The sequence below is a fragment of the Chanodichthys erythropterus genome, chromosome 3, assembly GCF_024489055.1.
Source record: "Chanodichthys erythropterus isolate Z2021 chromosome 3, ASM2448905v1, whole genome shotgun sequence".
NCBI classification, from domain to species: Eukaryota; Metazoa; Chordata; class Actinopteri; order Cypriniformes; family Xenocyprididae; genus Chanodichthys; species Chanodichthys erythropterus.
This window is the reverse complement of record NC_090223.1, coordinates 3,963,752-3,986,899: the sequence shown is the minus strand read 5'-3', so window position 1 is coordinate 3,986,899 and position 23,148 is coordinate 3,963,752. Positions and strand designations below refer to the sequence as shown.

The 23,148-nt window shown below is 37.2% G+C and overlaps 2 protein-coding genes across 2 annotated transcripts; both read left to right on the top strand.

Annotated features, from left to right (window-relative positions):
* Positions 1-3,990: 3,990 nt before the first annotated feature.
* LOC137002551 (gastrula zinc finger protein XlCGF57.1-like) lies at positions 3,991-5,638 on the top strand. The gene is made up of 4 exons (XM_067362282.1): positions 3,991-4,047; positions 4,473-4,603; positions 4,688-5,441; positions 5,609-5,638. The coding sequence occupies exons 1-4, from the start codon at positions 3,991-3,993 to the stop codon at positions 5,636-5,638; spliced, it is 972 nt and encodes a 323-aa protein (XP_067218383.1).
* Positions 5,639-20,266: 14,628 nt separating this feature from the next.
* LOC137002537 (zinc finger protein 235-like) lies at positions 20,267-22,800 on the top strand. Its single transcript, XM_067362259.1, has 4 exons — positions 20,267-20,324; positions 21,502-21,512; positions 21,597-22,573; positions 22,755-22,800. The coding sequence occupies exons 1-4, from the start codon at positions 20,267-20,269 to the stop codon at positions 22,798-22,800; spliced, it is 1,092 nt and encodes a 363-aa protein (XP_067218360.1).
* Positions 22,801-23,148: the final 348 nt, after the last annotated feature.

The window sequence follows — 23,148 nt, the reverse complement described above, 5'->3', positions numbered from 1 at the left end:
GGGGGCTGAGCCCCCCTAAAATCAAAATCCTAGAATCGCCCCTGTGTTCCACTATGGTACAATGTTGCCTGAGGGATATAAAATGTTACTTTTTATTAAATATGAAACTTGTAATACATTAAAAACTGGATAAATTTGTTTGTTTAAGTGTCTAGTTAAAGAAATTGATGTTTTCAATAAATATATTTATCTTTTCTACATGAAAATGCCAAATGTTTAATTTTTTCCATTGTGGTACAATGTTGCCTCGAGGCAACAAACTTATAAAAATTAAATAAATTAAAAAATTATGAAAATTTTTATTGATATTGTTAAAGTGTTCAATATTAAGCAGGAAAAACAACACAAATAATTTTTTCCTCATTGATATCATATTGTGTACCATAGAGGGTTTAATTACTTAACATGTTGCAGTTTTGTATAGCAGAAACTGACAATAATCATAAAAAAACTTAAGATAACTTACTAAAAATAAAGAGCAGCACAAGCAATATTTAATCTTTCCAGTATCTGTTTATCATTTTTAACATTGAAGTACAGATTTAAAATATCTCATGGCTCATTATAGGCTCATTGTAAAGTATTTATCAGGATCATATATTTTAATAATATTAGTCATTCAGTAACAGTTCTTCTCACTCCAAACAGTTTCAGTGTTTTTTGTGTTGTCAGGATCAACAGTCTCTGTTTGGTTAGAGTCTCTAGGGTCATGCCATGGTCCCTGTTTCTCCTTTTAACACCTCCAGAATCCAGCTGGACACTGTAGGATCTCGAATGGATGGGCTTCACCACTGTGCCCTTTCTCCAGATCTCATGAGGCTTGAATGCTTGTATTCTCACAGTCACCTTGTTTTAGTGTGTCTGAGTCTTTGGCTGATCTGTTAAAGTATGTTTGTTGCAGTTGTTGGAGGCTGGTTTTCATGGGTAGTCATGTCTTAGTGCCACTGTTGCTGGTTTTTCTGTGGTCACTATTCTGTCTATTGCAAGAATGTTCTCGTAACTCACTTTGATTAACTTAGAAATGCTGTGAGACCTTGAGAAGAATCTGGGAAACTTCTTACATCAATCAAGAAGCATAGAAGCTTAAAACACTGATACGTCAGAAATATAATTGATTACAAAAACTGCCAACTGAGTGAAAACTGCCATACACAGAGAAGTATTCTGACCGGGGTGGTACAAGAATGGCTTCCTTGCCTGAATAAAAAGGATAATATTAATAAAGATTTTGTGCCTGAGGTGGGAAAATATGTTTTTATTGGATTAACATATCTTTCAATTTGTAGGTTTGTTTAAAAAAAAAAAAGTTTATTCATAATGAAAATTTTGAAAAATGCAATGTGGAAATGGCACCCGTTTCATAGAATGACTCTACCGTTGGCGGCAGATGACGTCACAGCTCGCGCGCGCTTTCCTCTCATTCAGTTTCAGCGGCGAGTCTTCTGAGGGGAGTCGAGAAGTTCACGGTATTTCTCATATTTACACGATCATCAAACACACTTTATACAGTTTGATCAGGTGACATGCTCATTTCTGTGTTGTTTTCATCGAGCTCAGCGATGCGTCTTTTCTGTCGTCTTCCTGCTGAAATAAACATTTAGTGCAGCATGTGAGGAAAATATGTTGAATTCATTCAGACCTGAGCGACTTTGTGTTCGTTTGTGTGATTGTTTCATGTTTTATAGTGATAATAACTGTTACTGAATGTCAAAGTTTGAGATCTGTGAGGAAAATATGAATTCATTCAGACCTGAGCGATTTTGTGTTCGTTTGTGTGATTGTTTCGATGTTTCATAGTGATAATAACTGTTACTGAATGTCAAAGTTTGAGATCTGTGGGGAAAATATGATGAATTAATTCAGACCTGAGCGATTTTGTGTTCGTTTGTGTGATTGTTTCGATGTTTCATAGTGATAATAACTGTTACTGAATGTCAAAGTTTGAGATCTGTGAGGAAAATATGATGAATTAATTCAGACCTGAGCGATTTTGTGTTCGTTTGTGTGATTGTTTCGATGTTTCATAGTGATAATAACTGTTACTGAATGTCAAAGTTTGAGATCTGTGAGGAAAATATGAATTCATTCAGACCTGAGCGATTTTGTGTTCGTTTGTGTGATTGTTTCGATCTCTAGTTTTGCTGCTGCCATTTTATTTCTACTCTTTTAACAGATTTGGACTTTATTTTAACTTTATCACTTTACATTATTAAAACACTGGAACAGAAAGTGCTAAATACATTGACCCTATAGCTAATGAGCCACATAAGATATTTTAAAATTATAAATAAATGTATAAAAGTTACCGGAAAGACTCTGGAAGAAACATTAAATTGCTTTGTGGTGCTGTTTAAAATGTTTCCATCTAATTACATTAATGCATTATGTAGTTACTAGAAAATCAAATTATTCATATGAATGTTATGCTGCTGTAGTTATATATCTTGTAATGTATTTTTGGAGTTTTATCCATGTCATATTGTGAGAAATAGTATCCTCCTTACACTGATAATCAGTTTCTAACAGCAAACACTCAGAATAAAGTGAGATGATGTGAATGTCTTGTTGAATGACTGTTGATAGTCATCAATATTAACAGAGAAACTGCTGAAAACACTCTTTATTTCATGTCAATACTTCCTGTTTTCACCTCATTTATTATGCTGATGTCTTCAGATCTGCTGTAAATTGACACTTAAAGCTCATTTCATTGCTGTCAACAGAATAATGTTTGATTGAAAAATAAAATGTTCTGAATTAGCATCAGTTGTTTTACGAAAGACTGATATAAATTCTTATTGTAATGAGTTTATGGGTGTAATACAAAAAGGGGTTTAATATATATAAAAAACAAAATAACTTGTCAGTACTCAGTGCAAGAATCATTTGCTGACATTCAAACTGAATTTAATGGCCACAGTGCAGCCCAAAATACTCTTTAATTGTCATTTTAAATCTTTATACTTTATATAGTGTATAGTTATACACTATGCTTCAAACCACTAAGTTTTAATCATATAAAATTTAACTAAATGTAGTTCTTTTATTATTTTATGTATTTTATAAAGTACAGGTAAAAAATAACTGTTGTTTCCTTTTTACATTAAATACATCTGTTACACTAAATGATGATGCAACTTTAAATCATTTTGTTTTTAAAAGCAAAAATTGTTCGAAACATTAAAATACACTTGCATTTAACTGGTTTTCTTTGTTAAATCATTTTTTTTTTACATTTAATTGATTTTGGCAGATAAGCTCCTCCCATATCACGCACATCAGTGAAGCTCCTCCCACAGCAGTTCCTCAATAAATGCAGGAATATTCCCATCAGATGAGCATCAGAGCATCAGGAAGAGCTGAAATCTGCAAAGACTGAGTTTATTAAAGAGGACAGTGAGAACATGAGTGATCCAGAACCCTGCAGAATGAAACACACTGAAGATACTGAAGAACAAAGAGGTTGGTGTTTATTCTTCATTCATTCATGATGCTGAACAACATTCATATAGAAACAAACATTGTAACTGTCAACACCAGAATGTTTTAAGTAAATGAACTTTCCAGAATGGCTGACAGGGTTGTAAGTGTAACTTGAGCAAAATCTCTTCTTACAGTAACTTTGGTAACAGGGTTGATGAATGCAGTCATTCATTTGTGTAAAACTGAGACAATGGATTGAGATTATTTGCTTGTCCTCCCATCATGTGCTACAAAGAGCCCAGATGATGTCACTTCCTGGGGCCAGTTGCATAAACTTAATCACTATATTAAGACTGTGTTTTAAGAACTAGTTTGACCAACTTGCAGTTAACCAAGGGGTAATCAATGTTATTTTCCCAATTCAAATTACACTGATCTACCTTTTTATGTAACAGACTTTAAAAAATTAGAACCACTCTTCAGAAAAACATTAGAGTCTTAACTTTTAAGAAATCCTGTTTTTGAAAGCAGGAAAATCATGTCAGAAGTAACAGGGTTGAGTGAATCATGAAGGACACTGATAATAACACATTTAAAGATGCAGTCAGTCTAGACTTTGAGCATGTGAACTTTCTACAGACGCTGAAACGGTCATGATATGATGTCACACTCTGTGAATCTCTTTTAAAACATAATAACAAATAATAATCTTTCAAAAATGTAAAAATATACAATCTAAAACCGCAAACCGCTGGATTGTGTTGTTGAGATGACCGGTGAGTCTGAACAATTGGAAGATTAATGTTAAAGTTTCAGGGACATATGCAATTAATTTATGAAAATGGAAATGCATCAAAATGATCGGGATATAGGGATATATGCTCAATTTTATGACTATTTTATTTTATGACTATTTTATTTTATTTTGATGTACTGAAAATCAAATGACTTTTTTCATTTCAGAACTGATGGAAGAGAGTGAAGATCTGAGTGAAGTGGAGGAGGAACATCATGACAAACCTGGAGAAAAACCTTTGAGTCACTCAAAGACTAAAAAGACAATTATAAAGAAAAGAAGAGCCAAGAAATCTGCAACCTGTACTCAGTGTGGAAAGAGTTTCACAAAGAAATCTTGTCTAGAGCTTCACATGAGAGTTCATACTGGAGAGAAGCCGTTCACATGTGATCAGTGTAGGAAGAGATTCTCACAAAAAGTCCATCTTGATGTTCACATGACAGTTCACACAGGAGAGAAGCCACACACATGTGATCAATGTGGGAAGAGTTTCAGTCAATCATCAACCCTTAAAGAACACATGAAGATCCACACTGGAGAGAAGCCGTTCACATGTGATCAGTGTGGGAAGAGTTTCAGACACTCATCAACTCTTAGAGAACACATGAGGATACATACCGGAGCGAGAATGTTCACATGTGATCAATGTGGGAAGAGTTTCAATCAGTCATTGTACCTTAAAAAACACATGATGATCCATACTGGAGAGAAGCCATTCACATGTGATCAGTGTGGGAAGAGTTTCACCCGATCACAACACCTTAAAGAACACATGATGATCCACTCCGGAGTGAGACCGTTCACATGTGATCAATGTGACAAAACATTTCTTCTGGAATCAGCTCTGAAGAAACACCTGAGAGTTCATACGAAGGAGAAGCCACATTCATGTTCTGTGTGTGGAAAGAGTTTTTCACTGCTGAAATATTTACATGCACATCAGAAAACACACACTGCTGTGAGAGAGTACATGTGCTTTGAGTGTGAGAAGACTTTTACTGCAGCAAACAGTTTAAAACTGCACCAGAGGATCCACACTGGAGAAAAACCTTACATGTGTTCACACTGTGACAAGAGATTCAGTCGGTCAGAACATCTGAAAACACACGAGATGATCCACACAGGAGAAAAACCTTACAAATGTTCACACTGTGACAAGAGATTCAGTCAGTCAGCAAATCTGAAAAGACATGAGATGATCCACAGCAGTGAGAAGCCGCATGTATGATCAGTGTGGAAAGAGTTTCACTAAAGGTGACCTGAAGAAACACATGAAGATCCATGCAGTGGAGAAACCACATCACCACAGCTGAGAAGAGACTCAGACAAATCTATCTTCTCCACCTATAGTTGGCGCTGTTGCTCTGTGTCTGCTGTTGAATTATCCAGGTTGTGGATGAGGAGCGACCCCTGATGTGATTGTGTACATACAGTAGTACATAGTTCAGTGCTATATAAATGCTTCATTCATTCATTTATTCATAGTTAGCCGTTTCTCAATATGCGTTCTTGTCTGTTCTTGTGAAATTCATCAGTTGCTGCCCAAGTTCTGATCCAATTCAAAGTTCACATCTAGCCAAAGAAATTTTCAAATCCCCGGATGTGTTCTTGATCCGCCCTTTTATCAAGTCTTACCTTGGCTAGTCCTTCTGATGATTGCCACTGGCTCTGATGTCTCTGTAGTGGTTAAACATGAGATATAATTAATCTTTTGTATATATAACGGGTGATCTTTGGTCTCATGAATCTATTATTTGTTGAAGTGAAAGTGAAATTTCATAACGTTACCGTTGTAGCCTACTGGAGTGCTGACTTTGTACATTTGACTGAATTGTTTGCTTTATTCTTTTTGTAGCTTCTTGCCTTACTTATACTTTTCTAATGGTTATTATTGATCATTAAAACTTACAAAAAGAAACAGTGTTGTTTTATTTACAGACTATATGCACATATTTGGTTATAAATATACATGGAGTGAAGATAATCAATGAATGTGTTGCCTAAACTACATGCATGGCTATTAAAATGTTTAAGATGTTTTAAATGAAAACAAAAAAGAGTGGTGTTTTATAGCATATTTCCCTTTATGACATTCCAATTTCACATATCAGAAACAATTCTTACTAGTAAAAATTGTTATGGAATTTTTTATATCAATAATTGATACTTGTAAAAATGTCACTCACATCAGGCAGCTATTCCTTATAAATGCTTCCTTATTAATAGCATTGCTGCATCATAATCAATCTAGCATTGTTTTAATAAAGTTTTTAAGTTTTCATAGACAGGTTTTCGTGTCATATTTTTATTTTTAACACTCATTTTTTCTAACAGTCTTCAGATATTTTCATTGTCTCCATCAAACCTATTGATGATCGGAATAAAAAAATTGCCAGAAATGCCCATCCCTATTCTCTAATCGCAGACGGCTCACTTGCTCAACACAACCCAGCATTACAATATTCCATAATTCCAGCCAATCAGAGATGAGGCTGCTGAATTCTGATTGGCTGGCTTGACAATCAATCACAAGACTCCCTGCATCACCAACAGAGTAAGGGAAAATACATGGTGGAAGAGACGTTTGTTCAATGGCTTGAAGACTATCAAAGTCCCTTTAAGACTATTTTCAAGCTCAAATGTCTACCGCTCAAAGTAGCTTATTTTTAATCAAAATCATATATCATTACATAATGGCATGTCCCAGTGTTTTCTACACCTCAATTAAATGGTAAGTTAGTTCTAACTTCTTAATGAATGGCAGGTTATGCAATTAGTGGAATTTAAAAGTGACTGAGTTGGGGTCTCTAACAAAACTTGCCTCAGGATATTTAAAAATAAAACCTATAAAATAAACAGAAATGCAATGTAATAACAAAAAAGTAATTATCAAAATACTTAATACTAAAAAACGAAGCTTCATGTGGTATTGAGCTCTGGTTAGGCGGGGTCGGGGAGGAACTATGGGAATACTTAAGGGAGACAAGCACGGAAGATTTTGAGCGATGCACAGACACCGTGGTATACACGCCAAACAAATGCGGCACTGACGGAGGATAGGGTGAGTTATATAGTCATTTTAAGGGGTTTGATTTGACAAGAAAATAGTGTGGGGTGTTTGGTTAAGGATGTGTGTTTGTAGACCGCGAGTGCTCCCGAGAACCCCAGTAACTAGAGCGACCAGAGAGTGTAACCTGGGTGTTTTAAAAGGTATGAAGTGTGAGATTGGTTGTGGGGTTTTGAGAAGAAATGTAAAGTTATTTTATTTGTATTATATGTATTTGTAGATCGGAAGCACCCCTGAGAATCCTAGTAACCAGATTGGATAGAGTAAGAGTGGGGGTTTTTTGTAACAGGTATGAAATTAATTGGAAATTATTTGTTTGTATTATTATTATTATTATTCTTTGGGAATTATGTGATGTGTGATTGATATTTTTTTGTATAATTTTGTTTTTTTGTAACAGATTGCTTCGGTTTTGATTTAATTTGTCCCAGTTTGTTGATTTAATGTGGTTATATTTTGAGTTTGATTTATTTTGAATTTTCTTTGTTATTTGCAGTTTTGTAGGTTGTTTTGTTTCTTTTTGATGTAATTAAGTGTCTAAAAGGTTTTTTAAAGAAAAGGAACCCTTGTTAAATAAAAGAAATATTTATTAAGAAAGTGGAGTACCTTGTGGTGAGTGTAAACACCCACACAACAGAATTTTGGCGACGAGGAAGGGACCTCCAATTTAGGGGTACTTCTTTTCTTTTTTTCTTTTTTTTCTTTTTCTGTTGTTTTGGGGTTTTTTTGTTTGTTTGTTTCGGTGGGACAAATTAAATCAAAACCGTGGCGAAGACAGAGACGATCGAACAGGGGCTAAGGACTGTGGTTTATCAGCAGTACGACCAGAGAGTGTAACCTGGGTGTTTTAAAAGGTATGAAGTGTGAGATTGGTTGTGGGGTTTTGAGAAGAAATGTAAAGTGTATACAGGTAAATCTTCAAGTGTACCTTTGAGTGATTGGATTGAGGACCTGAAAAGTGTGTTTAAGGCCCGAAATTTCACTCAAGCTCAGGCAGCAGATTTTATATGGGAACACTTAGAGGGTGAGGCCAAACAGGAAATTAAGTATAGACCCAAGGAAATACGTTCCAGCCCAGAGGGAGTTTTTGAAGCTCTTCTTGAAGTGTTTGGGAGTGCTCAATCATTTACTGCATTGCAGAGACAGTTTTTTGAAAGACAACAAGGGAAAACTGAAACTCTGATTGAGTTCTCACATGCATTAATGGCTCTGTTAAAAGAATTGAAAAGTTGTAATCCCAGGGGCGTGTCTGAAGAAGATATCATGCTTAGGGATCAGTTTGCAGAGAATGTGAGAAGTAAAGAACTCTGTAGAGAGCTAAAAAGAATGATTAGACAGAAACCAAGCCTAACATTTCTTGATGTCCGCAAAGAAGCGGTTGAGTGGGCTGGGGATGGAGTGAGTTCTTCTGAAACATCAGGGGGGTCTGAGACCTTTAGTACTATTGATAGTGAAACAGTGATTGCAAAGCAGAGTTCAGATTCAATGTTAGTAGAGTTGTTTGGTATGATGAAAAGTCAGCAAAAGCAGTTAAGTGATTTAACTGAAAAAATGGCCAGTTTGCAAGTCGTTAATAGGCAGCCGCAGGGAGTGTCACGAAGATCATATGCCTTTGATCCCTCAGGACAGCCTATTTGTTTTAAGTGTCAAAAAGTGGGACATATTGGACGTTATTGTAATGAGATTGTGAACCCCGGTCAAGTATGGGGGCAGCAAAGAAATACTGTTGATAATGTATCCCAGTTCCAAGCCCCCAAGCCTGGCCAGTTAAACTAACACCCCTTGCTGTGGAGAGCCACATAGTAAATAAGGGGTTACCTGGCTCTGTTGTTCGAGAAACCAGCCCAGAAATTTTCAAACAATTGGTGGGTCAATGTCCAGTCACTGTGGTGAAGATGGGGGATGCGGAAATAAACTGTTTGATTGACACTGGTTCTATGGTCTCCATGATAACTGAGAGTTGTTTTAAACAGCATTTTGCAGGAAAGAAGACAGATGCATTGAATGAGTGTGGTTGGCTGGTGTTAAAAGCAGCCAATGGCCTAGATATCCCATATGTGGGATATCTAGAGCTAGATATCAAAATCCTGGACCAAATACTTCCAAAACAGGGGTGTTAGTTGTGAAAGATACACTAGATCTAGAGACAAGAGAAAGAAAGAAACTGGTGCCAGGTTTGATTGGTATGAATGTAATTCGAAATTGTCATGGTCTTTTGAAGCAACAGTTTGGGTCTCAGTATTCAAAAAGTTCTATAATGCAGCAATGTGAAGTCTCTTTGAAACAGGCGTTGGAAATTTGTCAATTGCATGATACACAAAAACAATCTTTTGTGAACCTGCTGGCCCCAAGTCCAGTTAAGGTGGCAGCAGGTACTCTTCAATTGGTTTGTGCAACAAGTGGGTATACTAGACTCATGCCTAAAGAATCCTTGCTGCTAGAACCTCTAGTAGAGAGTGAGGGGAGTTTACCAGCAGACCTGTTAGTGGTAGGTTCAATAGTGTCCCCAGAAAAAGGACAATTGCTCGTCCCAATTATGAATGTGGGTACTAGTGATGTGTTTTTAAACCCACACATTCGACTTGCGTCTGTACATAGGGCTGAGGTGGTAGTAAGTGGGGGGGATTTTGATATTCAGTTTATTCCGGTACAGCAAGAACAACAGTGTACAGTTTTTATTGAACAAAGTAATGTGGCCCAGTCAGGGGTAACAGTCCCTCAACGATTTAGTACCCTTAATTTTCCTCGGTTGAATGTGGAACAGGAGGTGAAGGCTAGGGAGTTATTGAATAAATATGCCTCTGTGTTTGTTGAAGGAAGTGGGGATTTGGGGTATACTGATTTGATTGAACATCGGATTCCATTGTTAGATGATGCTCCCGTCTGTCAAAGGTATAGGAGGTTGCCCCCTACTCAATATGAGGAGGTTAAAGCACATATTAAACAATTGTTAGAGCAAAATGTCATTAGGGAGAGCTGCAGCCCATATTCATCACCGATTGTGATTGTAAAGAAAAAGGATGGATCAATTCGGATGTGCGTGGACTATAGGCAGTTGAATGCTAAAACAAGGAGAGATTCATATCCCTTGCCTAGAATTGAAGAATCTTTAGATGCTTTGAGTGGAGCATGTTGGTTTTCCACCTTGGATTTGGCAAGTGGATACAATCAAGTGGCTGTGGCAGAGGAAGATAAACAAAAGACTGCTTTTTGTACTCCTTTTGGCCTGTTTGAGTATAACCGTTTACCGTATGGATTATCCAATGGGCCAAGCACTTTCCAGCGTCTGATGGAACGCATATTCAGTGATGAAAGTTTCCAGTCAGTGCTCTTATATTTGGATGATGTGATTGTATTTTCATCAACAGTGGAGCAACATCTGGAGAGATTGGAGAAGGTCTTGCAACAACTTCAGCATCATGGACTTAAAGTTAAGCTCAGTAAATGCTGTTTTTTCCAACAAGAGGTATGTTACTTGGGTCATGTCATCTCTAGTGAGGGGGTGGCGACAGACCCTGAGAAGATTCAAGCAGTGGCAGAATGGGCGAAACCTCAGACAGCGAAAGAGCTTAGATCTTTTTTGGGATTTGCAAGCTATTACAGACGTTTTGTTCAAGGATTCGCCAGGATTGCAGCCCCGCTACATCAATTGGCCGCCGTGGGGGACAGGCTAAAGGGTAAGAAGCAAAAGAAACGAGTATACTTAACTAATGAACAATTCAGACAGAGGTGGGATGATCAATGTGAAGAAGCTTTTCAAACATTAAAAAGGAAATTAACATCTTCTCCTGTGCTAGTGTATGCTGACTTCACTAAGCCTTTCTTGCTTGAAATAGATGCCAGCCATACCGGACTCGGAGCAGTGCTTTCCCAGGATGTGGGAGGTAAGCGGAGGCCGGTGGCCTATGCTAGTAGAGGTCTAAGGGAATCGGAACGTAATATGGATAATTACAGTACAATGAAGCTGGAGTTCCTTGCCCTTAAGTGGGCAGTAACAGAGAAATTCCGGGATTATTTAATTGGAAATAAGTTCATCGTGTTTACTGATAATAACCCACTGAGCCATTTGAAGACCGCTAAATTGGGGGCGGTAGAGCAACGATGGGCCTCACAGTTGGCCATGTTTGACTTTGAAATTGTGTATCGTCCAGGAAAGAGGAATGGAAATGCCGATGCCCTGTCCCGACAAAATGCGGTAGGAGGACAGGAGGAAGGGAGTGTTTTACCTCAATCTGTAGCTGCAGTGGATGTTGTTTCAGTTTTTCCTGAATTCCAGACACAAGATTTGCAGAGCTTGCAAGAACAGGACCCCGTTATCTCCCGGTTTAAGTTCTATTGGAGTAAGGGGGAAGGGCCAGGTAAGAAAGAAAGAAAAGAGGAGTTAAAAGATACATTGGAGCTGTTGAGACAGTGGGATAAAGTGGAAGAACATGAAGGCATCTTCTATAGGGTCATCGCAGATGCTAGAGGGGGTTGGGTAAAACAGCTTCTGCTACCTCAAGTCTTAAAGCAGGAAGTTCTGAGTCAGCTGCATGACCGTCAAGGTCATCAGGGGATTGATAGAACATTTAAATTAGTACGGCAACGCTTTTATTGGCCCGGGATGTACCAGGATGTTCAGGAGCTCTGCAAGAATTGCCTTCGTTGTATTGTGTCTAAGGACGTTCAGCCTAAAGTAAGAACAGTGATGAATAGTATTCAAGCATCTAAACCCTTGGAGGTTGTGGCTCTGGACTTTACCATGCTGGAACGTTCTCAGAGTGGAAAAGAAAATGTGCTTGTTATAACTGATGTCTTTTCTAAATTTACAGTAGCCATACCTACAGCTGATCAGAGGGCCATAACAGTGGCCAAGGTGCTTGTCAAGGAGTGGATTCATCGATACGGAGTTCCAGTTCGAATTCATTCTGATCAAGGGCGGTGCTTTGAGGCCGAAGTTGTGAAGCAGTTATGTGAAATTTATGGTATGCAGAAGAGTCGAACGACAGCATTTCACCCTCAAGGTAATGGGCAGTGTGAGAGATTTAATAGAACGTTACACGACCTCCTCAGGGCCCTTCCTCCTGAAAAGAAATTAAGATGGGATGAATACTTACATGAAGTACTGTTTGCATATAATACCACTGAAAATAGCACAACTGGATTCTCTCCCTTCTTCTTGATGTTTGGCAGGAGTCCTGATCTCCCAGTTGACCATTGGTTAAGTGGTGGGGTGGCAGAAAGAAAAGGACGGGTAGAGACGTGGGTTACTGAACATCAGCATAAATTGCAACAGGCATATAAGTGGACACAGAAGCGGTTACAGAGTTTGGCGAAGCAGAGGCAAACACGACAAGGGGTTGTAAAAGATGCCAGTCTGAATCCGGGTGATCTAGTGTATCTACGAAATCGAAGAGTGAGGGGAAGAAATAAAATCCAGGACATCTGGGAGGATTTGCCGCACTGTGTGTTGGAGAGATTGGACCCGGATAAGGCGGTCTATAAGATAGTTCCAGTGGATCAATCACGTCCACCAAGGAATGTGCATCGTTTGGAGTTACGACGTTGTGTACCATTACAGAAGGACCCTGTAGAGTCAATTCAGCATCAAAGTACAGACTCCAGTTCAAGCAGAGCATCATCTGGGTCTGAGGAAGATTTGGAGGAGCTCCGAGTGGTGGTACCAGTAAGCCTGTCTTCGGGGGTGGAAAGGGAAAGGAGTGCAGAAGAGGATTGTTCCAGGGAGGAGGATCAAGTAATAACCACTGGGACAGACTTTTCAGTTCGACGCTCGCAGAGGGCTACAGCGGGACAGCATAGGAATCCCTTTAGAGAGCCACGATCTGTGCAGGGTATGGAAGCTGCAGCAATCCCCCAGAATTAAATGATGGGTTAAGGCCCGCTTCCAGAAAAGTAGGGGAAATGGCAATGGTCCTAGAACAGTTGCTGCAGGTGATGAATGAATTAAAAAGAGTGATGAAAGAGGCGTAATTTAGTTTTTGGATTTGGGTAGCCCAGATAAATATGTAATCATCGGGACGATGATTTGATAAGTGGGGGTTGTATGTGGTATTGAGCTCTGGTTAGGCGGGGTCGGGGAGGAACTATGGGAATACTTAAGGGAGACAAGCACGGAAGATTTTGAGCGATGCACAGACACCGTGGTATACACGCCAAACAAATGCGGCACTGACGGAGGATAGGGTGAGTTATATAGTCATTTTAAGGGGTTTGATTTGACAAGAAAATAGTGTGGGGTGTTTGGTTAAGGATGTGTGTTTGTAGACCGCGAGTGCTCCCGAGAACCCCAGTAACTAGAGCGACCAGAGAGTGTAACCTGGGTGTTTTAAAAGGTATGAAGTGTGAGATTGGTTGTGGGGTTTTGAGAAGAAATGTAAAGTTATTTTATTTGTATTATATGTATTTGTAGATCGGAAGCACCCCTGAGAATCCTAGTAACCAGATTGGATAGAGTAAGAGTGGGGGTTTTTTGTAACAGGTATGAAATTAATTGGAAATTATTTGTTTGTATTATTATTATTATTATTCTTTGGGAATTATGTGATGTGTGATTGATATTTTTTTGTATAATTTTGTTTTTTTGTAACAGATTGCTTCGGTTTTGATTTAATTTGTCCCAGTTTGTTGATTTAATGTGGTTATATTTTGAGTTTGATTTATTTTGAATTTTCTTTGTTATTTGCAGTTTTGTAGGTTGTTTTGTTTCTTTTTGATGTAATTAAGTGTCTAAAAGGTTTTTTAAAGAAAAGGAACCCTTGTTAAATAAAAGAAATATTTATTAAGAAAGTGGAGTACCTTGTGGTGAGTGTAAACACCCACACAACATTCAGATGAGACAGATCACATGGTTATAGTAAAACTAATCAAGGTCTGATACAGTGCTTCACTGTTCACTTTTTGATAAAAGCTTTGAAGCTTTGGTGTTAAATGTCACATCAATAACTTGTATTATGTTTGTTTCAATAAATGTTCACTGTGCTTGGATTCTACTCTTATTCTCTGAAACAGCCACTGTTACAAATAGATCAAACTCTGTGTTGAAGTGAATCTTCAGCGTGATCATTGTGAATGTGTTTTTCAGTGAGGAATGAAACTGCAGACGAGTTTCAGCTGATAAACATTTGTCTTATTTACTAAGAAAACACTGATTCAGATCTGATTCAGACTCACTTCAGTTTGAATGTGAACAGGCATTTGTTTCTGTCATATTGTCTGATATTTGTGATCATTGTGTGTTTAAACATGTTCTGAATGAAGTGACTTGTCTCTCCAGCTCTCAGGTCAAACATTAAAACATTTCATTCCGATATTGATTTATCATTGTTATAGATCAGCTGATTTGATATTTGATCACTTGTAACTTCATTTTTTTTTTAATGAGTACAGTTATGACTCATTTACACACTTAACAAAACAATATTTTATGTTTGTTTGTGAAACATAGACATTTCTATTTTCTTACTCTTGACCTCCACTGAGAAGAATTACAGTGTAACTTGAATGTCATATTCCATGTTTTTATTTCAAACATTTCAGAGACCAGCTCAGTGATCCGGATTCTTTTGATGGGCAGAAATGGTTCTGGGAAAAGCCCATCAGGAGGAAGCTCTATACTTGTTGAAACAAGGTTTAAAGAGCTTGTGTGATGGTAAAAAAAAAAAAGATTGGAGAGAAACAGGTGCATGTGATTCACTGGATCCAGATCAACTGGATCCAGATCTGAATAAAGAGTAGCTGGAGATGATGAAAGAGCAGCTGGTCTCTGGATGTTCAGCAGGTCTCAGTTCAGTTCTGTTCACTGTTCCTCTAGAGGAACCTGTGGGAAATGAGGAAGAGATCCTGGATTTCATGAAGTGTTTATTTGCTCCTGAAGTTCAGCTGGAGGATCTGAAACAGGCATTGACGAACATCTAAAACTGAAAGATCATGCTGATCTCGAGCAACTGTTGACTGAATGAGGAGGAAGATTTTACTGTTTCAATATCAAGAGTAAATACATCATTCAGGTACAAGAAATACTGCAGAAGATTAAAGGAAATTTTGGGACATTTATCTTGGAACGAATGAAGAGGACAGAGACAATTGTAGGTTGTTTTATTATTGTGAATGTTGTAAATAACATTAATAACAGAAACATCTGGCAGTTTGTTAGTTTGTCACACTGATCTTAATGGAAGAATCCATACAGTCTGTTTTAACAGTGATTTGATCATTCTGTTGTAGCTTCTGGAGAGTCTCCAGCTGAAGATCCAGATTCATCAGGTTCCTGAGAGGAAAGATCAGGTCAGGCTGATGCAGCTGGGAAAATAGGATCTGGGAAGGGGCCACTGGAAATATCATCATCGGAAGAAATGTGTTTGAATCTTCAGCCGGTTCAAGAAATTACAGATAAATGTTACAAACAAAATCCAAATGAAACACTATAAATACTGGTTTATTACATCTCATAATAATGAGAATAATATTATAATGGTAAATAATAAACACTTCTAATAATGCTGATATATGTTCCAAGCAGATACTAAGCAACCACAAAACTGTCCTGCTGCTTATTGTGGCTGTAATGAAACTACTTTGTTGTTCAGCACATAAAGATGAACTGCTTATCATGATCTCAGACTGTGGTGATGTGGTTTCTCCACTGAATGGATCTTCATGTGTATCTTCAAGTGACTTTTAAAAGAGAAACTCTTTCCACACTGATCACACGTGTGCGGCCTCTCTCCAGATCTCCGGATCCTCTCATGTGTGATCAGATTTATTGTCTGACTGAATCTCTTGTCACAATGTGAACACTTGTAAGGTTTTTCTCCAGTGTGGATCATCTCATGTGTTTTCGGAGATGATGACCGACTGAATCTCTTGTCACAGTGTGAACACTTGTAAGGTTTTTCTCCAGTGTGGATCCTCTCATGAGTTTTCAGGTGTGATGACTGATTGAATCTCTTGTCACAGTGGTGCAGTTTTAAATCACTCCCTGTAGTAAAAGTCTTCTCACACTCAAAGCACATATACTCTCTCACACCAGTGTGTGTTTTCCGATGTCTATGTAAATTTTGCAGCTGTGAAAAACTCTTTCCACACACAGAACATGAATGTGGCTTCTCCTTTGTATGAACTTTCAGGTGTCTCTTCAGATTTGATGCCCAGAGAAATGTTTTGCCACATTGATCACATGTGAACGGCTTCTCACTGGTGTGGATCATCATGTGATTCTGAAGACTTTGTGTGTATGTGAAACTCTTCCCGCACAGATCACATGAGAACGGCTTCTCTCCAGTATGAACTCTCATGTGAACATCAAGACTTTGTTTGGTTGAGAAACTCTTTCCACACTGAGTGCAGGTTGAAAATTTCTCCGCTGTTTTTTTCTTTAAAAATGTCTTTTTAGTCTTTGAGCGACTCAAAGGTTTTTCTCCAGGTTTGTCATGATGTTCCTCCTCCACTTCACTCAGTTCTTCACTCTCCTCACTCTCTTCCATCAGGTCTGAAGTGAAAAGGCATAAATTGAGCCTTCATGTACCAAAGTAGACAACTGCTATAAAATATTCTGATCACTTTGATGCCATTTTATCAATTAATTACATATCTCTGAAACTTAGCATGAATGAGGTACACTAATCTTCAATTATTAGAATTTAAAACATTATAGACAAATCACCATGTTTCTATAGTGAGAACCTTTTAACAATAGCTATAAATCAGCTTTTTCCTAAGTCAAGTTTTCAACGCTGTGAGCCAATCTGGAAAATTCATTTACTTGATACAGTTTATGGTTTATACCTTTTTTTGTCTAAAATTTTGGTTACATTGTTGCAAATTTTGAACCAGATCTAAAATAAATGTAAAATAAAACATTTAAAATACTGTATATTTTGACCTGATGTTGACAATCAATATGAACATTTCTCAAATATCACTTTACTGACCATTTGTTGAAAATTAGATTAACTGCATATCTAAATTTGCAGAAGCGCTTGAATCTTTTTATAAACACCAACCTCTTTGTTCTTCAGTATCTTCAGTGTGTTTCATTCTGCAGGGTTCTGGATCACTCATGTTCTCACTGTCCTCTTTAATAAACTCAGTCTTTGCAGATTTCAGCTCTTCCTGATGCCCTGATGCTCGTCTGATGGGAATATTCCAGCATTTATTGATGAACTGCTGTGGGAGGAGCTTCACTGATGATGTGAGTGGTGTAGGAGGAGCTTCACTGATGATGCAAGTGATGTGGGAGGAGCTGATCTGCCAAAATAAAAAAAATATATCAGTTACTTAGTTTTTATTTTTAATGAGCAACCGAATAAAAATAATGTAAATTCTTCCAAGTATAATGATAAGAAAAACAGTTCTTATCATTAGACAGAAACAAATATACATATTAGTAGTCAACAAATCCCCTCAGTCTGTTGACAGCAATGAAATGAGCTTTAAGTGTCAATTTACAGCAGATCTGAAGACATCAGCATAATAAATGAGGTGAAAACAGGAACTATTGACATGAAATAAAGAGTGTTTTCAGCAGTTTCTCTGTTAATATTGATGACTATCAACACTCATTCAACAAGACATTCAGATCATCTCACTTTATTCTGAGTGTTTGCTGTTAGAAACTGATTGTTTGAGTCAGGATATATGAGAAAAGACTATAAAACTGCTCTATTGAAAGACAATGCTATTTTGGTAAAGGATCAGGATATTCCATTAACTGCTCAAAATCTGAGATTTTTCTGTTTTCAGCAGTTTCTCTGTTAATATTGATGATCCTCAGACTATCAACACTCATTCAACAAGACATTTAGATCATTAGCAGATCATCTTACTTCATTCTAAATGTTTGCTGTTAGAAAGTGATTATTTGAGTCAGGATATATGATATTAGACCATAATCTGTTATTTCTCATAATTTGACATGGAAAATAACAGAAAAACAAACATTAATGACAGTAATCTTCATCAACCACTGCTGCTTAATAACTATGAATTAACTATAACTATGAAACATGGAATGATTTTATAATAACAACAGTCATTGTGCAAAGTTTTTTTATTTGTATAGCACATTTCATCCACAATGCTAAATAAAAGTGTTTTACATAATGAAGAACCTAATACATAATAATGATAAAGAAATAGAAATAAAAGTAAAGAAAAAGAAAATGAAATAACACTAAAAACAAACAAATCTGGATGGAAGAGCTAGGAAGTTCCTCAGGGTTCAGTTCTTGGACCCCTCCTCTTCTCCATTTACACTACATCACTTGGTCCCATCATTCAGGCACATGGTTTCTCCTACCATTGTTATGCTGATGACACACAACTCTTCCTTTCATTCCAACCAGATGATCCCACAGTAGCTGCACAAATCTCAAGCTGTCTGGCAGACATCTCGGCATGGATGAAAAAACATCATCTACAGCTCAACCTGGCTAAGACTGAGCTTCTCGTCTTCCCTGCCAATCCGACTCTAAATCATGATTTCAGCATCCAGCTAGGCACATCCTCAATTACCCCATCAAATTTGGCCAGAAATCTTGGAGTAATCCTTGACGGCCAGTTGACCTTCAAAGACCACATTGCAAAGACAGCTTTGAATGTGTTTTGATTTCCGGAATGTGATAATCATGTTGCCTTTGCAAGTGATTGCAATTCCCCTTAGAAATCCTTTCCAAGTACCACAGAGTAAGATAGCCCAACCACCATGATTTGTCTCCTTATCCAAATTTCACAAATGCTTTCTTCCTTATTCTCCCAGCTCTTTCAGACAGACAGCAAGATTTATTAAAGAATTTAAATTTTTAACATGTAACACACCATACTGGAAAGATCTTACTTAGAGAAGAACTGATATTGTTTTCAATACTGGAATTCCTGTAATTAAACTTACATTCAAAACAAAATGATAAATTGGAGTATAAAAGAGTGCAAATTCATAAATAAAATGCATGGTCAAATGGAGAACATAAATAACATGGGAGTCTAATTTTGCATAAAGGTTAGCATTCATAGTAAACTAGAGTTTTAAATGGTTTGTGTGTTATTAAATTTTTACAAGATCTCCAAGTCTAGGGTTGGGAGACTGTAACGCAATTAAATTAAACCAAAAGGGAGAAACATAAATTGAAAAACTTAGAGGATTCCCTTTAGTCCTCTGCCCCAGGTGATGTGTTATTTGGTAGGTAATGGAGTGCTTTTGTGATTTCTTTGATGGATAAAGGTTTTTTTGTAATTGATGATTGTTTGGGTGATACCTGAGGCAATGAGACACCCCTCAGAAAAGATTCTATTTCTTTAAATGATGCATTTTTGTCCATAGAGTAGTGATTTGAGTAATATAACCTAAGTAAATTATTTGTTAAATTATTTGTTTCAGATGGATTTTGAGTTATAATGCTGGAGTGATCCTTTATAGATTTTTCAGTTTGCTGCTTTAGTTATTGTTTTGGTTATATGTTTGAATGGGTAGGTCTCTATAGCTCAGCATTCATTTTCACTTTAGCAATGGGCAGAATCTCAGATTTTGAGCAGTTAATGGAACATCCTGATCCTTTACCAAAATAGCATTGTCTTTCAATAGAGCAGTTTTATAGTCTTTTCTCATATATCCTGACTCAAACAATCAGTTTCTAACAGCAAACACTCAGAATAAAGTGAGATGATCTGAATGTCTTGTTGAATGAGTGTTGATAGTCATCAATATTAACAGAGAAACTGCTGAAAACACTCTTTATTTCATGTCAATAGTTCCTGTTTTCACCTCATTTATTATGCTGATGTCTTCAGATCTGCTGTAAATTGACACTTAAAGCTCATTTCATTGCTGTCAACAGACTGAGGTGATTTGATGACTACAGATATATAGGTTTATTTCTGTGTTTATGTTAATGTTTTAAGTGAAGCTCCTCCCACAACAGTTCCCCCATAAATGGGAAGAGCTGAAATTTGTTTTATTAAAGTTCATTCAAGAGGACAGTGAGGACATGAGTGATCCAGAACCCTGCAGAATGAAACACACTGAAGATACTGAAGAACAAAGAGGTTGGTGTTTATTCTTCATTCATTCATGATAGTACTTCAGGTACTTTAACTTCAGCAATAATCTGGAAGAAAAAGTCCAGTGTGACCGGCCCTCAATAATTACAAAGTTTGGTATCAGCATTGTGGCACTGTTGTATATATATATTTTTAAATGTTTTTACATGAGATAAGTGTGTCAGGCCAGTGTGTGCGAGGGCTTCCAGCGGGCAGAACCTGATAAAAGCAGCCGTTTACCTTTTTTATTGTTTTATTTTAAATATTTACAACCCAAGCATTGGCGACATTTAACAATAAAAAGTGAAAGACTGATCATCATTAATTAATTTGTGTGGATTGCACATTAATCATACAGAAATAAAGTTGTATTTACTGTTATTTCACAAAAGAAAGAATCACGTAGGTCTACTTATTCAGTCGTGTCTGTTTATTTGTAGGCTAATACAGGACAGCACAAAACAAAACAGGTTTTATAACGGAAGCATTTAAGGATATATATGTAGCCTATATATAGAGTCTCATAAGTTTAAATCACATTTCCTGAGAAAGAATAATCATTGCTATATTTTTCCACCAAATTATCCAATTTGAGGAGCTTTGAGCACCCCAGTCCCAATTAATGTAGTGTTAAAATTTCAGCCAGAGCAACAGGAGCTCCCAAAAACCAGAGCTAGCCTATTTGTGGTGATATGGATATCAAGCCGTATAAAGACACAAGTTATATTGACAGATACATATATAAACAAATAAATACATGATGGTTATATATGATTTGACTTTCTCCACACTCTGATAAAAGCCTTTGTTCATAAACACTTCTTAAGCCAGAGTTGGCCCACTTTGACTCAAGGTATTCTGCGGGCTGAAAAACTCTGATGAACGAGGCTCAATCAAACCCTGGAAGTGACAATGGAAACTTGTGCTTCTAGCCCGACAGTGTAAACACAGATATTTTTAATAGTTCTCTTGACAGAAACATGAGATTTGGGCCTATAATGATTACAAGTAATAATTGGAAGATCAGTGTACTTAAGTTGTGGAGATTTTCAATGACATGCATAATTAATTTAGAAATTTATCAAAATTCTGTGAATAATTTGGACCTCACTTTGTCCTTTCACTTCATATTTCTCTATTTGAGTTCTGAAAATGAAATTAAACCTTTTCTCTTTCATTTCAGACCTGATGGAAGTGAAGGAGGAGAGTGAAGAACTGAGTGAAGTGGATGAGAAACATCATGACACACCTGGAGAAAAACCTTTGAGTCGCTCAAAGACTGAGAAGACATTTTTAAAGAAAAGAAGAGCCAAGAAATCTACAACCTGCACTCAGTGTGGAAAGAAATTCTCAACCAAACAAAGTCTTGATGTTCACATGAGAGTTCATACTGGAGAGAAGCCATTCACATGTGGTCAATGTGGGAAGAGTTTCACACACAAACATCATCTTGAGATTCACATAAGAATCCACACTGGGGAGAAGCCATTCACATGTGATCAGTGTGAGAAGAGATTCTCAAACAAACAAAGTCTTGATCATCACATCAGAGTTCACACCGGAGAGAAGCCATTCACATGTGATCAGTGCAGCAAAACATTTCTTGGGTCATCAAACCTGAAGAAACACCTAAGAGTTCATACGAAGGAGAAGCCACATTCATGTTCTGTGTGTGGGAAGAGTTTTTCACTGCTGCAATATTTACATGCACATCAGAAAACACACACTGGTGTGAGAGAGTACATGTGCTTTGAGTGTGAGAAGATTTTTACTACAGCAAACTGTTTAAAACTGCATGAGAGAATTCACACTGGAGAAAAACCATATAAGTGTTCACACTGTGACAAGAGATTCAATCAGTCATCATATCTGAAAACACATGAGATGATCCACACTGGAGAAAAACCTTACAAGTGTTCACACTGTGACAACAGATTCAATCAGTCATCACATCTGAAAAGACATGAGATGATCCACACTGGAGAAAAAATTTACAAGTGTTCACACTGTGACAAGAGATTCAATCAGTCATCAAATCTGAAAAGACATGAGATGATCCACACTGGAGAAAAAATGTACAAGTGTTCACACTGTGACAAGAGATTCAACCAGTCATCAAATCTGAAAACACATGAGATGAACCACAGCAAAGAGAAGCTGCACACGTGTGATCAATGTGGAAAGAGTTTCATTATTAAAAGTCACCTGAAGATACACATGAAGATCCATGCAGTGGAGAAACCACATCACCACAGGTAAGTAGTTCATCTTTATGTGCTGAGAAACAAAATGTCTTCTGTGTAAGTTAGTCACACCCAAGACTGTTCACCATCCTTCTGATCAGATGTTTAGCCCAGGACACACCAACATTATTTAATATTGATTATTTGAGTTACATTGTGTTTGTTGTAAATTAAATTTGTTTGTTTTTGTCAGAACGACCAGAAAGCATCTGGAAGGAGAAGACCGAGAGATCCAGTGATCCAGAACCTGCAGAATGAAACATCATGATACTGAAGTCAAGTCAAGTCAAGTCAAATTTATTTATATAGCGCTTTTACAATTGGTAATTGTTTCAAAGCAGCTTTACATATTAGAAGCACAGAAAAAAGAGAAGTGGTTAAAAATAAGCTGTACAAACAAGCGTGGTAATATGTGACATATACAAGATGGTGCTACATTAAGCCAATGTCGGCTGACTCCCAGGGGTGGAAAAAAAACCCTAAGAGAAAAACCCAGCGTGCTAACACTGGGAAAAAAGTCCTAGGAGGGAAAAAAAAACCCTTGGAAGATATATATAATATATGTAAATGGTTATGGAGATCAAAAT

Excerpts from the sequence above, each read along its gene's own strand:
- LOC137002551 (XM_067362282.1), top strand. The coding sequence starts at position 3,991 with ATGAAGGACACTGATAATAACACATTTAAAGATGCAGTCAGTCTAGAC. Across the intron at positions 4,604-4,687 it reads ACTGGAGAGAAGCCGTTCAC|ATGTGATCAATGTGGGAAGA; the intron begins ATGTGATCAGTG and ends GAAGCCACACAC. Across the intron at positions 5,442-5,608 it reads ACAGCAGTGAGAAGCCGCAT|GTTGTGGATGAGGAGCGACC; the intron begins GTATGATCAGTG and ends TGAATTATCCAG.
- LOC137002537 (XM_067362259.1), top strand. The coding sequence starts at position 20,267 with ATGAGTGATCCAGAACCCTGCAGAATGAAACACACTGAAGATACTGAA. Across the intron at positions 22,574-22,754 it reads GAGAAACCACATCACCACAG|AACGACCAGAAAGCATCTGG; the intron begins GTAAGTAGTTCA and ends TGTTTTTGTCAG.